Source organism: Phyllobates terribilis, unplaced genomic scaffold (assembly GCF_046119375.1).
Source record: "Phyllobates terribilis strain yellow unplaced genomic scaffold, ASM4611937v1 Scaffold_150__1_contigs__length_4496277, whole genome shotgun sequence".
NCBI lineage: Eukaryota > Metazoa > Chordata > Amphibia > Anura > Dendrobatidae > Phyllobates > Phyllobates terribilis.
The window spans coordinates 2,109,777-2,124,721 of NW_027362910.1; the positions used below are offsets into that span (position 1 = coordinate 2,109,777).

Here is a 14,945-nt window from a genome sequence, read left to right on the forward strand (position 1 = left end):
TTATTAACTATTTTATATGACATACCTCTACTGATTTAAGGGCATGAAAATTCAAAGTTTGAGAATTGCGAAAATTTCTAAGTTTTTGCCAAATGTCCGATTTTTTCACAAAGTAACGCAAGTCATATCAAAGAAATTTTACCACTATCATGAAGTACAAGATGTCACGAATAAACAGTCTCAGAATCAGGGGAATCTGTAGAAGTGTTCCAGAGTAATTACCTCATAAAGCGACAGTGGTCAGAACTGTATAAATTGGCCTGGTCATGAAGGCAAAAACAGGGTCTGGCGCGAAAGGGTTAAAGAAAAACTAACAGGTCTGTGAGAGGCAGAATTCTTGCTGGTTGGTTGGTGATCAAATACTTATTTCATGCAATAAAATGCAATGTAATTATTTAAAACTCATACAATGTGATTTTCTGTTTTTTTCTTTTTAGATTCTGTCTCTCATAGTTGAAGTGACCTATGATAATAATTACAGACCTCTGCATTCTTTGTGGGTGGGAAAACTTGCAAAATCGTCAGTATATCAAATACTTATTTTCCCCACTGTATATTAGGGCATAAACCTCAAATTTCTTGCTATAGCAACTGAAATGCAAGTGCAAATGAGACATCATGAGATTGGAGGATCAAGGGGCGCATGCTCCAAAACATGCATAGTGAGAGTATAAACTATGCAGACAGGTAGGTAATATACATAGAGGGGATTTAAAAGCGCAATACCTCATTGGTGAAAACAGGAATGCATATGTTGAGATAATATATCTAAATAAATGGTCTGCAAACATAAGTTAGATAAGATTAAATAGGCTGGAGGAGAGAGCAGTTCTCTCAGCGATCAGGAAGGATACTGTCTGAGCGTTCTTTGTCACAGGAAACAGCCTCCAGTCTATAAGTCGCACTCACTTATTAGTAAGATGTTTTCTTGCTAAAAGTGTGTCGTTCCAAGTCAAACATTACCACATTAAGAATATAAAAAGGCTTCTCCCCTGTGTGACTGCTCTAGTGACTAAGAAGAGATGGTTTCTTCAAAAAACATTTCCCACATTCTGAACAGGAAAAAGGCTTCTCCTCTGTGTGGGATCTTTTGTGTTTAACAACTGATTTCTGGTTAAACATTTCCCACATTCAGAACATCTAACACGAAAAAGGCTTCTCCCTTGTGTGAGTTCTTTGGTGATTAACAAAATGTGTTCTCTTGTTAAAACATTTCCCACATTCCGAACATGAAAAAGGCTTCTCCCCTGTGTGAATTCTTTGATGATTAACAAAATATGATTTCTGGCTAAAACATTTCCCACATTCTTGGCAGGAAAAAGGCTTCTCCCCTGTATGGGTTCTTTGATGGATAAAAAATATGATTTCTGGGTAAAACATTTTCAACATTCTGAACATGAAAATGGCTTATCCCCTCTGTGAGTTCTCTGATGTGTAACGAGAGATGATTTTGTTGTAAAACATTTCCCACATTCTGAACATGAAAATGGCTTCTCCCCTGTGTGTGTTTTATTGTGGCTATTAAGATGCACTTTCCGGTTAAAACATTTCCCACATTCTGAGCATGAAAACGGCTTCTCCCCTGTGTGCGTTCTAAGATGCTTATCCAAATCTGATTTCTGGCTAAAACATTTCTCACATTCTGAACATGAAAATGGCTTTTCCCCTGTGTGAGTTCTTTGGTGCTTAACAAATTGTGATTTCTGTGCAAAACATTTTCCACATTCTGTACATGAAAAAGGCTTCTCCCCTGTGTGAGTTCAAAGATGTGTTACAAGAGTTGATTTCTCTGTAAAACATTTCCCACATACTGAACATGAAAATGGCTTCACTCCTGTGTGAGTTCTCTGATGTTTGCTAAGACTTGATTTCTCTGCAAAACATTTACCACATTCTGAACATGAAAAAGGCTTCTCCCCTGTGTGAATTCGAAGATGTGTAACAAGAGATAATCTCACTGTAAAACATTTCCCACATTCTGAACATGAAAATGACTTCTCTTTGTGACTTCTCTGGTGACTAACAAGATTTGATTTCTTGTTAAAACATTTCCCACACTTGGGACAAAGAAATCTTTTCTCTGCTGTGTGAATTTTTTCATGTTTAAGAAAAGACTTTTCAAGGGGAAAGCTATTTCCATGTTCTGAACGTGAAAATGGCTTCTTTTCATTAGGAACAGTTTGTTTTTTAATGATTATTTTGTGACTATGATTTTCCTTAGTAGTCGGTAATGAATCAGAAGACAGGACCTGTTTCATAGGACCGGATGACAGATCTTTGCTGTGAAGGGATGATGGAAAATCTGGAGTAATGGCATTCACTTCAATTGTATCCTGTGGGATCTCAAGATCATCTGATTTAGAAATTGAAGATGTCAGCTGTCCCTCTGATCTCCTGGTAGAGTCACCTGCCAAAAATAAATCCTATTTTTTTGTAATAAAATATCCTTGAAATTTATATTTTTGAACATTTCTACTTAAACTGTTCGTACAAAGGGCAAGTTATATAAAAATATTGAATTATTCACCAGGACAATGACAGTTCACAGTCTAATAGAAAATCTCATAGGATGAACCAGTGGAGCGTGGTGTTCAACTGTTTGTTCATTCTGCCCCCCAAATATGGAGTAAAATCCACCAAACAATGTTATGTAGATGAAAATAATACCAATAAAAACTTCTACTCATCCAGCAAAAAAACAAGTCCCCACTCTGATCCATCATCTGTCAGTGTAAAAACAGAGGATCAAAGGTTCTTTAAAAGTAACATGGCTTCCATAAACCAATCCAGCAATATCCGCTCTCCCAAAGTCAGATCTCCCCCTCTCTTCTGAGCCTTGCAGTGCGCCCAAACCACATTTATCATCCATGTATTTGGCATTACTATAGTGAGAAGAACCCTCTTCATTTACGGTGTGTGTCTCCTGGAGCACAATCTGGACACTATGTTTGGGTAATAAAATGGCATATTTAAAATTTTTCACTCTCCAACATCCACTGCCTGTGGAATCAAAATAGTCACTACACCTATTAATTTAGGGTTATAATTTCCAAAATGCAGTCACTTTATGGGGATTTCTATTGCTCTGGTTTTCTGACATTTTGGCATATTAGGGCTTCTGTAAATGGTGTGTCCCATTTACTTTGGGATCTGCTCCTGCAACGTCTGCTTCTGTCACCAGGAGCCGCCTTATTCATCCTGCAGGCGGCGCTGGTGATGGAGGAGACGTCAGAACCAGAAGCTCTGGGCGGCGCAGGCTCTGTCCAGCCACTAAGATTCGGTAGCCTGGGACCAGTAGTACCATCCAGTCTGGCAGTATGGGTGTGTGTGCAGTCCAGCTGCAGTAATCTGCTCCCTGCTTCAGCCATTTGGAAAGCACCGCACCCTACTAAAGCTGGAAGCATATTGCCGGAAGCTGCCAGATCCAGCCTTGTTCTCCTCTGGTTCAGTCCTCTGTGATCAGCTCCCGGCTTGTGTATTTGGTTCCTGGTGTGACCTCGGCCCGTTTACTGACTACTCTTGTGTCTTCTGATTTTGTACTTTCTCTGCCCTCCTGGTTCTGACCCGGCTACCTGACTATTCTTCTTCCCATCTCACTCCACAGAACAGCAGGTAACACTGTGGCCCAAGCCTAGGAGTATCTGTGTAAGTCCAGATCCATGTAGAGGGGTTAAAGAATGAGGGTTAAGGCAATACTTGAAATCTGGAAAACGGGGTAGATAGCACCAAGCCTGTTTGTGGTGGCCATGTTTTGAGCTGCCAGGTGACCATGAACAGTGCCCCCAATACATTGTGTCTGCAAATTATTCCAGCAAGATCTGCATTGAAATATCTCAACGGTGCCCCTTCCCTTCTTACCCTGCCATGTGCCCAGACAGTAGTGTACAACCGTATATGGGATTGTCACATTCAGGAGAAGTTGGAAATAATTTGTAAGGTCCATTTGTTTCCTATTATCCTTTGTGAAGAATTCCAAAGTTATCACCACATAAAGTGACACACGTCAGATTTGAAAAATACAATGGGGCCGGATTAGGGACACAAAACTGGCTGCGGGAAGGGGTTAAATCAGAGTATTTTGGGCACTAATTACTGTAGTCAAAAACTGTGACTATAGACAATAACACATCTACTGTAATGATCAAACTGAACAGTCTTCATCAGAGAAAAATGAGTAACTAGTGGTGAAACCTCTCTGGGGTAATTAGAGTCTGGGGCTCGGGGGCTCTTCATCATCTAAACTATCGTAAGGGACAATATTTCCTGTCAGATAAATTTCAAGAAGAAATATTAGACATTCAAAGAGAACTTTTTTATAATATTGCAGAGCTGAGGTGTTTAGCTTAGAGACATATCATGGCACAGGTGTAATGTTTTTTATGTAGTTTATTGCAATCCTGTTTGAAGTTAGTTGGTTTAAAAAGAAATTGAAAAGTCAGGATAAAAGGAAACTCTGTTGTTATTGTACAGAAATTCACACTTGGCCCTCACTGCACATTTAATGTTATCGATCATAAAAGTGCAGTTTGGCCAGAAAGACTGGACCTGGTCTTGTAGGGACCATATGAGAACATTCAGCCGCACAGAAGGGAGATAAGGTAGATTCATCCAATAAGATATCAGGGATCTAGGAAGCCAACAGCATCATTACCCTCCACTTTCTCTTAGCGGTCCAGTACAATATTTTATTATATTTTATCCTAAGCCCAGGGGTAGGTGGATCCTCCAGGTTGTAAGATCTGTAGAAAAGGGCTTTCAATGCCCAAAGTCATTTGAACAGTTTTTGGTGGAGGAGAATATTGTGGGCTAGAGGAAAATTGGTGATCACACAATTGTGATACGGTCAGGATACACCACCGATAAAGCAGCCACAGCCGGTGACTGAGAAGAATCTGTGACTTCTCTGCATTTAGTGGTCACTACTCACCTGGGTGGTCATATGTAGGAATCTCCTCCTTACACCGCTCATCACCCCTCACATATGTCTCTGTAGTATTAGTATGGATCAGATCTTTACTGTGAAACAAATATTATAAAAGTCACAGACAGATGGAGAAGTCCTATCTATGATCAGCTATAATCCTGCCATCTCCACCGTTCTCATTACACAAGTATAAAACATATAATACTGGTGGATAAAACAAGACTGAGAACAAGACCTTCACAGCCGTCTACACATCATAGGGGAGATCTCATGACACCTTCTCTCCATCTACCTGATGATCCTGAGGAACATTGGGATCTTCTTGCTTACAGTCCTGTGGAAGAAGAGGACGGGGACATCTCTCTGGTGTTGTCCTCTTACTGGATAGATCTGGAGGAAACATACAGGGACTGAATTCATTCTTTCCATACGATAGTTATAGGCCGTGTGTATTTAGTCCTCCTGTCTATTACCTGGTGATGTGAGGGGCTGGGGAACCTCCATCATGACGTCCTTGTACAGATCTTTGCATCCTTCTAAATACTCCCACTCCTCCATGGAGAAATAGATGGCGACATCCTGACACCTTATAGGAACCTGACACATACAATGATACCGTCATCCCCCGATCCCTTCATAGCGTTACTGTATATATAATGTCCCAGCATTCCCAGCAGTGTCACCTCTCCAGTCAGCAGCTCAATCATCTTGTAGGTGAGTTCTAGGATCTGGTCATTGATGTTCTTATGTATCAGGGGGTGAGATGGAGGTCCCGTGATTGGGCGCTTGGGTCTTCCCCATCCCTCAGACACAGGGTCCTGACATCGCTCACTAGAGGTCTTCTTCACTACTGTGTAATCCTGGTTATGGAGAGACACATTAATAAATCTCCCTCCAGACATTTCCAGAGTCCTCACCTCTCCAGTTCTGTCCATCTGTTATTCCCATAGATAAGAATGATGTAATGTGAAGTCATCAGAATCTCTCACCTCTCCAGTAAGCCGGAAGAGGATCTCTACGGTGAGGTGGAATATCCTCTCCACCATCTTGTCTCTGTCCATGTCCATCTTTGATGGGTAAATCAGGAAAATTCTGTTACATAGAAGATATCCACTGAAAGGATACAATACTGTAGAGAGAAGATGATGAGCCGATGTAACATCATAAAAATCCTGTGTAATAATACAATTACTGCAGATAATAAGGGAAACATATGAGATTTATTATTTTAAAGTATTTAGTTTTCTTCTATACATCAAACTAATAAAACCTATATATTTTAGGCCACAGACAAGAAGCAGTTTCTTCCTCGGAGTCGGCAGCTGAATACGTTTCTCATAGACTCATCGTCCATAACGCTAATTCTCATCTCATTTACCAACACTGGAATCGGTAATGGATTCCACATTCCTCTATTCCTCCTCATCTAGTGAGGAAGGACCCCCAACAAGGCGCCTTAGGACCTAGGCAATCCCTTCCGCAATCAATCTCATATGGCCGGCACCCCCCAAAAATTATCAGCCTGTTATTCTGGATTTCACCGGAAGCTCAGGAATCCAATTTGCTGTTACACGCCTCACTGAAATTGACTTTTTAAAATTATTTTTCAGAGAGGAAATAGTAAATCTTATGGTGGCCCAGACAAATTTGTATGCCCATCCATTTTTTAATTAAAATCCCACGTCAGCATATGCCAGGTGGACCCTTGTAAATGAAGCAGAGATTAGGACATTTTGAAACATGGTGCTGCATATGGGCATAGCTAGAAAACCAGAGATTCGGCAATACTGGAGGACTGATATTCTCTACAGCACACCGGTATTCTGTTTGGCTATGGAAAAAATGTTTGCATTAGGCCCCAGCCCCACTATCAGTATTTGGTCAGTATTCGGTCAGTATTATTTCTCAGGAGTGGGACCTAAAACCAGGTGAGGAACAATCCAAGAAAAGGTCTAATAGAAACAAGTCACCAATTCTACATTTATCACCCACTCCTGGTTTTGGCTCCCACTCCTGAGAAAAAATACTGACCGAATACGGATAGTGTAGCCGTGGCCACATAGTGATAATACGCTGTGTCCTCCTGAGACGATCCTAACTTTGATCGTCTATATAAAATTCGGCCAGTAGTTGACCACTTTAGCAGAACATTTGCTGAGGCGTACAACCCCCAAAGGGACATCTCTATAGATGAATCTCTGGTTCATTTCAAAGGTTAAATTTCCGAAAATACCTGCCCAGTAAGAGGGCTAGGTACGGAGTTAAACTGTACATGATGTGCGAGAGTACCTCAGGGAACACCCACAGATTTAGGGTCTAAGAAGGGAAGGACACCCAGATTAACCCTCTAAATGCCCCTCTATCCTGGGGGTGAGTGGGAAAATTGTGTGGAAAATGCTGTAGCTGCTATCACCTCTACATTGATAAATTTTACACTAGCATCCCACTCTTCAAGACCCTCTCTGTCAGAGATACAGTTGCATGCAGCACTGTGCAAAAAAAATCAAAGAGGCCTCTCTAAGCTGCTAATTGGGCAACTGCTGACAAAGGGCGAAATAATTAAACCACTCAACCAGTATATGAGCTTCATAATAATTAGTGTACAGTAAAAATCCTCTGATTAGGTGCACTTGTGGATTACAGAGTAAGGGGACAAAATCGCTAGAAAACATCAGAACCACAGACTGAAAAAAAGACGATCGAAAAAATCCCAAATGACAGAGTATCATATAAAAGATAAAGTCTTTATTAAGGCATGTTTAAAATCTATAGCATATGGATAATTGGAAATGGTGACAGGGATCGTGACATGCACATGAAAAAAGGATGTGCGCATCACCCAGAGATCACACAGGAAATATTAGTATAGTACAGATAATTATAAAAATCAAAATGTTAGACTGCCCAGGGTGAATTCACCAAGTGTGAAATCATACAAGTTTGGCATATTGAAGAATTAGACCTGAATTTAATACTACGTATACAGTCTGCATCTTGTCGTCTATGATCATCGCACTCTAAACAGCATATCCATTTGTCTATTCTTCTTGCAGGTAGGCACCCAACTTTCCATGTGTGTGACATATCTTACCTCTCCTGTGTTCCCTAACTCGGTATGTTTGTTAGCTGACCAGTAAATTGAAGAATTAGACCAGAATTGAACCTGAAGAGAACCGAAGGAAAATGGATACCCAGGCAAAGTAAACAATGTTTCTGTTTGTTTTCAGTCTCTCCCCTATAGACCTCCACTTTCTACTAACCCCCTAATCTCTACACCAAGTAATGAACTCTTCATCTCTCCATCCATCCTCCCCATTAATCTCACCTCCTCCTCGGAACCATTTCTCAATATTCACTCCTGTGTCTCCAAACACAGACATCCACCTCAGGCCCTCTCCTGCTCCCACCTGCTAACACTTTCCCTGCTCCTTCTAACTGCGGCGATATCTCTCCAAATCCTGGCCCTCCTCAACACATCCCCACAGTCACTTCCGACTCCTATCCACTATCTGTCACAAACTCTAGCAACCTTTGAAATCTTATATCCATCTGACCAGCCCCCGCTTCCCCAGTCCCACTAACAGGAGCTCTATGGAATGCTCGCTCCGTGGGCAACAAACGTTCCAAAATCCATGATCTTTTCATTACTAACAAACTTTCCTTCCTTGGCATCACTGAAAAGTGGCTCAACCCCTCTGACCCGTCCTCTCTAGCTGCACTTTCGTACGGTGGATTCCATCTTTCTCACACACCCCGCTCCAACACCAAGCATGGTGGAGTAGTAGGTTTTCTCCTGTCAGATAACCGCTCTTTCACCCAAATCCCACTGCCACCTTCCGTTGCTCTCCCCTCTTTTGAGGTGCATTCTGTTCGCATCTACTCCCCATCCACCTCGCCGTCATTTACCGCCCCCCAGGACCAGCCACCATTTTTTCAGCTACTTCACCACCTGGCTGCTTCATTTCCTTTCCGCTGACATCCCCATTATCATCATTGGTGATTTCATCATCCCCATTGACACTTCCCACTCATCTGCCTCTAAGCTTCTATCCCTCACTTCCTCCTTCGGCCTTGCTCAATGGTCTTCAGCCCCCACCCACATAGATGGCCACACACTGGACCTCATCTTCACCCGCCTCTGTTTCCTATCTAACTTCTCTAACTCACACCTCTCTCTCTGTCTGACCACAATCTACTTACATTCTCCTCCCTCTCCTCTCCAGGTGCCAATCCTTACTCCACAAACTTGCAGACCATCGCAGAAATCTCAAACACCTTGACCTACATTCACTCTCTGAATCCCTCCTCCCTCTTACAGACATAAGTTCATTACACGATGCAGATGCAGCTGCCACTTTATATACTGTCATACTGTCTGTTCAGCGTCGATGGCCTGAGGACAGGGAGGAGCAGGAGCAGGAGGAGGAGGAAGAGGAGGAGAGCATGGTCAGTCGTCCTCTTGGTGAGGACATGGAAGTCTTGCCTCTTTGCAGTATGGCACACATGGCTGAGTTTATGTTATGCTGCCTTTCTCGTGACCCTCGCGTTCTCAAAATTTTTGGTAACAGTCATTACTGGTTGGTGACACTTCTATATCCACGCTACAAGGACTTTCTAGCTCTTATTCATGAGGCGGACATGTCTACAAAAATGGGGCAGTACCAGGATGCCCTTGTTGCAGAACTATTAAAAAAATTCCCATCTGAAAACGCTGGCGGCAGAGAGCACAGTTCGTTGGACAACCAAGGAGTACAGGCGAGGGAGACACAATTCATGTTTCGACGGACTACACCGTCGATAAAGCAGCCACAGCCGGTGACTGAGTAAAATCTGTGACTTCTCTGCATTTAGTGGTCACTACTCACCTGGGTAGTCATATGTCGGAATCTCCTCCTTACACCGCTCATCACCCCTCACATATGTCTCTGTAGTATTAGTATGGGTCAGATCTTCACCCTGAAACAAATATTGTAAAAGTCACAGACAGATGGAGAAGTCCCATCTATGATCAGCTCTAATCCTGCCATCTCCACTGTTGTCATTACACAAGTATAAAACAAACAATACTGGTGGATAAAACAAGACTGAGCACAAGACCTTCACAGCCGTCTACACATCATAGCGGAGATCTCATGACACCTTCTCTCCATCTACCTGATGATCCTGAGGAACATTGGGATCTTCTTGTTTACAGTCCTGTGGAAGAAGAGGACGGGGACATCTCTCTGGTGTTGTCCTCTTACTGGATAGATCTGGAGGAAACACATACAGGGACTGAATTCATTCTTTACATACAGATAATTATAGGCCGTGTGTATTTAGTCCTGTCTATTACCTGGTGATGTGAGGGGCTGGGGAACCTCCATCATGAAGTCCATGTACAGATATTTGTGTCCTTCTAAATACTCCCACTCCTCCATGGAGAAATAGACAGCGACATCCTGACACCTTATAGGAACCTGACACATACAATTATACCGTCATCCCCTCGATCCCTGCATAGCGTTACTGTATAATGTCCCAGCATTCTCAGCAATGTCACCTCTCCAGTCAGAAGCTCAATCATCTTGTAGGTGAGTTCTAGGATCTTCTGGTCATTGATGTCCTCATGTATCAGGGGGTGAGGTGAAAGCTCAGTGATTGGGCTCAGGGGTCTTTCCCAGCTCTCAGACACAGGGTCCTGACAGCGCTCCCTAGAGGTCTTCTTCACTACTGTGTAATCCTGGTTATGGAGAGACACATTAATAAATCTCACTACAGACATTTCCAGAGTCCTCACCTCTCCAGTTCTGTCCATCTGTTATTCCCATAGATAAGAATGATGTAATGTGACGTCATCAGAATCTCTCACCTCTCCAGTAAGCCGGAAGAGGATCTCTAGGGTGAGGTGCATTATCCTCTCCGCCATCTTGTCTCTGCTCATATCCATCTTTGATAGGTAAATCAGGAAAATTCTCTCATATAGAAGATTTTCACTGAGAGGATCCGACACTGTAGAGAGAAGATGATGAGCCGATGTAACAGCATAAAAATCCTGTATAATAATACAATTACTGCAGATAATAAGGGAAACATGAGATTTATTATTTTAAAGTATTTAGTTTTCTTCTATACATCAAACTAATAAAACCTATATATTTTAGGCTACAGACAACAAGCAGTTTCTTCCTCGGAGTCGGCAGCTGAATACGTTTCTCATAGACTCATCGTCCATAACGCTAATTCTCGAATCATTTACCAACAGTGGAATCGGTAATGGATTCCACATTCCTCTATTCCTCCTCATCCAGTGAGGAAGGACCCCCAACAAGGCGCCTTAGGACCTAGGCAATCCCTACCGCAATTGATCCCATATGGCCTGCACCCCTGAAAATTATCAGCCTGTTATTCTGGATTTCACCGGAAGCTGAGGAATCAAATTTGCTGTTACACGCCTCACTGAAATTGACTTTTTCAAATTCTTTTTCAGAGAGGAAATAGTAAATCTTATGGTGGCCCAGACAAATTTGTATGCCCATCAATTTTTTACCAAAAATCCCACGTCAGCATATGCCAGGTGGACCCCTGTAAATGCAGCAGAGATTAGGACATTTTGAAGCATGGTTCTGTATATGGGCATAGTTAGAAAACCAGAGATTCGGCAATACTGGAGTACTGATATTCTCTACAGCACACCGGTATTCTGTTTGGCTATGAAAAAAATGTTTGCATTAGGCCCCAGCCCCACTATCAGTATTTGGTCAGTATTCGGTCAGTATTATTTCTCAGGAGTTGGAGCCAAAACCAGGTGAGGAACAATCCAAGAAAAGGTATAATAGGAACAAGTCACCAATTCTGCATTTATCTCCCACTCCTGGTTTTGGCTCCCACTCCTGAGAAAAAATACTGACCGAATACGGATAGTGGGGCCATGGCCTTATAGTGATAATGCGCTGTGTCCTCCTGAGACGATCCTAACTTTGATCGTCTATACACAATTCGGCCAGTAGTTGACCACTTCAGCAGAAAATTTGCTGAGGCGTACAACCCCCAAAGGGACATCTCTATAGATGAATCTCTGGTTCATTTCAAAGGGCGGTTAAATTTCCGACAATACACTGTGTGCAGAATTATTAGGCAAGTTGTATTTTAGAGGATTATTTTTATTATTGATCAACAACTATGTTCTCAATCAACCCAAAAGACTCATAAATATCCAAGCTTAATAGTTTTGGAAGTTGGAGTGGGATTTTTTTAGATTTGGCTATTTTAGGAGGATATCTGTTTGTGCAGGTAACTATTACTGTGCAGAATTATTAGGCAACTTAATAAAAACCAAATATAATCCCATCTCACTTGTTTATTTTCACCAGGTAAACCAATATCAGTGCACAAAATTTAGAAATAAACATTTCTGACATGCAAAAACAAAAACCAAAAAAAATTAGTGATCAGTATAGCCACCTTTCTTTATGATGACACTCAACAGCCTTCCATCCATAGATTCTGTCAGTTGCTTGATCTGTTTTCGATCACCATTGCATGCAGCAGCCACCACAGCCTCCCAGACACTGTTCCGAGAGGTGTACTGTTTTCCCTCCTTGTAGATCTCAAATTTTATGATGGACCACAGGTTCTCTATGGGATTCAGATCAGGTGAACAAGGGGGCCATGTCATTATTTTTTCTTCTTTTAGACCTTTACTGGCCAGCCACGCTGTGGAGTAGTTGAATGCATGTGATGGAGCATTGTCCTGCATGAAAATCATCTTTTTCTTGAACGATACCGACTTCTTCCTGTACCACTGCTTGAAGAAGTTGTCTTCCAGAAACTGTCAGTAGGTCTGGGAGTTGAGCTTCACTCCATCCTCAACCCGAAAAGGTCCCACAAGTTCATCTTTGATGATACCAGCCCATACCAGTACCCCAACTCCACCTGAGTCGGAGTAAAGCTCTCTGCCCTTTAGAGATCCAGCCTCTGGCCCATAGATCTGGCCCATCAAGAGTCACTCTCATTTCATCAGTCCATAAAACCTTTGAAAAATCAGTCTTAAGATATTTCTTGGCCCATTCTTGATGTTTTATCTTATGTTTCTTGTTCAAAGGTGGTTGTTTTTCAGCCTTCCTTACCTTGGCCATGTCCCTGAGTATCGCACACTTTGTGCTTTTTGATACTCCAGTAACGTTGCAGCTCTGAAATATGGCAAAACTAGTGGCGTATGGCATCTTGGCAGCTTCACGCTTGATTTTCCTCAATTCATGGGCAATTATTTTGCGCCTGTTTTGGCCAACACGCTTCTTGCGACCCTGTTGGCTATTTGCCATGAAACGCTTGTTTGTTCGGTGATCACGCTTCAAAAGTTTGGAAATTTCAAGACTGCTGCATCCCTCTGCAAGACATCTCACAATTTTGGACTTTTCAGAGCCCGTGAAATCTCTCTTCTGACCCATTTTGCCAAAGGAAAGGAAGTTGCCTAATAATTAATCACACCTTATATAGGGTGTTGATGTCATTAGACAACACCCCTCCTCATTACAGAGACGCACATCACCAGATTTACTTAATTGGTAGTTGGCTCTCAAGACTATGCAGCTTGGAGTAGGACAACATGTATAAAAAGTATTGAAGTGATCAAAATAAGCATTTGCCTAATAATTCTGCACGCGGTGTACTTGCCCAGTAAGAGGGCTAGGTACGGAGTTAAACTATAAAAGATGTGCGAGAGTACCACAGGGTACACCCACAGATTTAGGGTCTAAGAAGGAAAGGACGTCCAAATTAACAAGTGGGATAATTGTGTGGGAATTGATGCACCCACTAATGGAGAAGGGTTATCCCCTCCACATTGATACATTTTTACACCAGCATCCTACTCTTCAAGACCCTCTCTGTCAGAGGTACAGTTGCATGCGGCACCGAGTGAAAAAAAACAGACAGGCCTCTCTAAGTTGCTAATTGGGCAATTGCCGAAAAAGGGAGAAATAATTAAGCTACTCAACCAGTATAGGTGCTTCATAATAATTATTGTACAGTAAAAATCCTCTGATTAGGTGCACTTGTGGACTACAGAGTAAGGGGACAAAATCGCTAGAAAACATCAGAACCACAGACTGAAAAAAAAAAATGATCAAAAAAATCCCAAATGACAGAGTATCATATAAAAGATAAAGTCTTTATTAAGGCATGTATAAAATCTACACAATACAGGTAATTGGAAATGGCGACAGAGATCGTGACATGCACATGAAAAAAGGATGTGTGTATCACCCAGAGATCACGCAGGAAATATTTGTATAGTACAGATAATTATAAACATCAAAGCTCGCTCCATCTGCAACAAGTGTTCCTACATCCATGATCTTTTCATTACTAACAAACTTTCCTTACTCGGCATCACTGAAACGTGGCTCAACCCCTCTGACACGGCCTCTCCAGCTGCACTTTCGTACGGTGGATTCCATCTTTCTTACACACCCCGCTCCAACACCAAGCATGGTGGAAGAGTAGGTTTTCTCCTGTCAGATTACCGCTCCATTACCCAAATCCCACTGCCACCCTCCGTTACTCTCCCCTCCTTTCAGGTGCATTCTGTGTGCATCTACTCCCCCTCCAACCGGCCACCACTTTCTTTGACCACTTCACCACCTGGCTGCTTCATTTCCTTTCCGCTGACATCCCCACTATCATCATGGGTGACTTCAACATCCCCGTTGACACTTCCAACTCATCTGCCTCTAAGCTTCTATCCCTCACTTCCTCCTTCGGCCTTGCTCAATGGTCTTCTGCTCCCACTCACAAAGATGGACACACACTAGGCCTCATCTTCACCCACCTCTGTTCCCTAACTTCTCTAACTCACCTCTCCCCCTGTCTGACCACAACCTACTTACATTCTCTTCCCTCTCCTCTCCAGGTGAACAATCCTTACTCCACAAACTTGCAGACCTTCGCAGAAATCTCAAACACCTTGACCTACATTCACTCTCAGAATCCCTCCTCCCTCTTACAGGCATAAGTTCATTACACGATGCAGATGCTGCTG

The 14,945-nt window shown here is 42.3% G+C and overlaps 1 protein-coding gene across 1 annotated transcript in view; it reads right to left on the reverse strand.

Annotated features, from left to right (window-relative positions):
• Positions 1 to 4,403: 4,403 nt before the first annotated feature.
• LOC141206936 (uncharacterized) overlaps positions 4,404 to 14,945 on the reverse strand; it is a 266,238-nt gene continuing 255,696 nt past the window's right edge. The window contains exons 4-11 of the mRNA XM_073664304.1: positions 10,260 to 10,383; positions 10,079 to 10,176; positions 9,790 to 9,880; positions 5,914 to 6,053; positions 5,608 to 5,784; positions 5,398 to 5,521; positions 5,217 to 5,314; positions 4,404 to 5,016 (exon numbers count right to left, since the gene is read on the reverse strand). Coding sequence (XP_073520405.1) covers positions 5,014 to 5,016; positions 5,217 to 5,314; positions 5,398 to 5,521; positions 5,608 to 5,784; positions 5,914 to 6,053; positions 9,790 to 9,880; positions 10,079 to 10,176; positions 10,260 to 10,383 — 855 coding nt within the window. The 3' untranslated portion in view covers positions 4,404 to 5,013. The remainder of the gene's footprint in view (positions 5,017 to 5,216; positions 5,315 to 5,397; positions 5,522 to 5,607; positions 5,785 to 5,913; positions 6,054 to 9,789; positions 9,881 to 10,078; positions 10,177 to 10,259; positions 10,384 to 14,945) is intronic.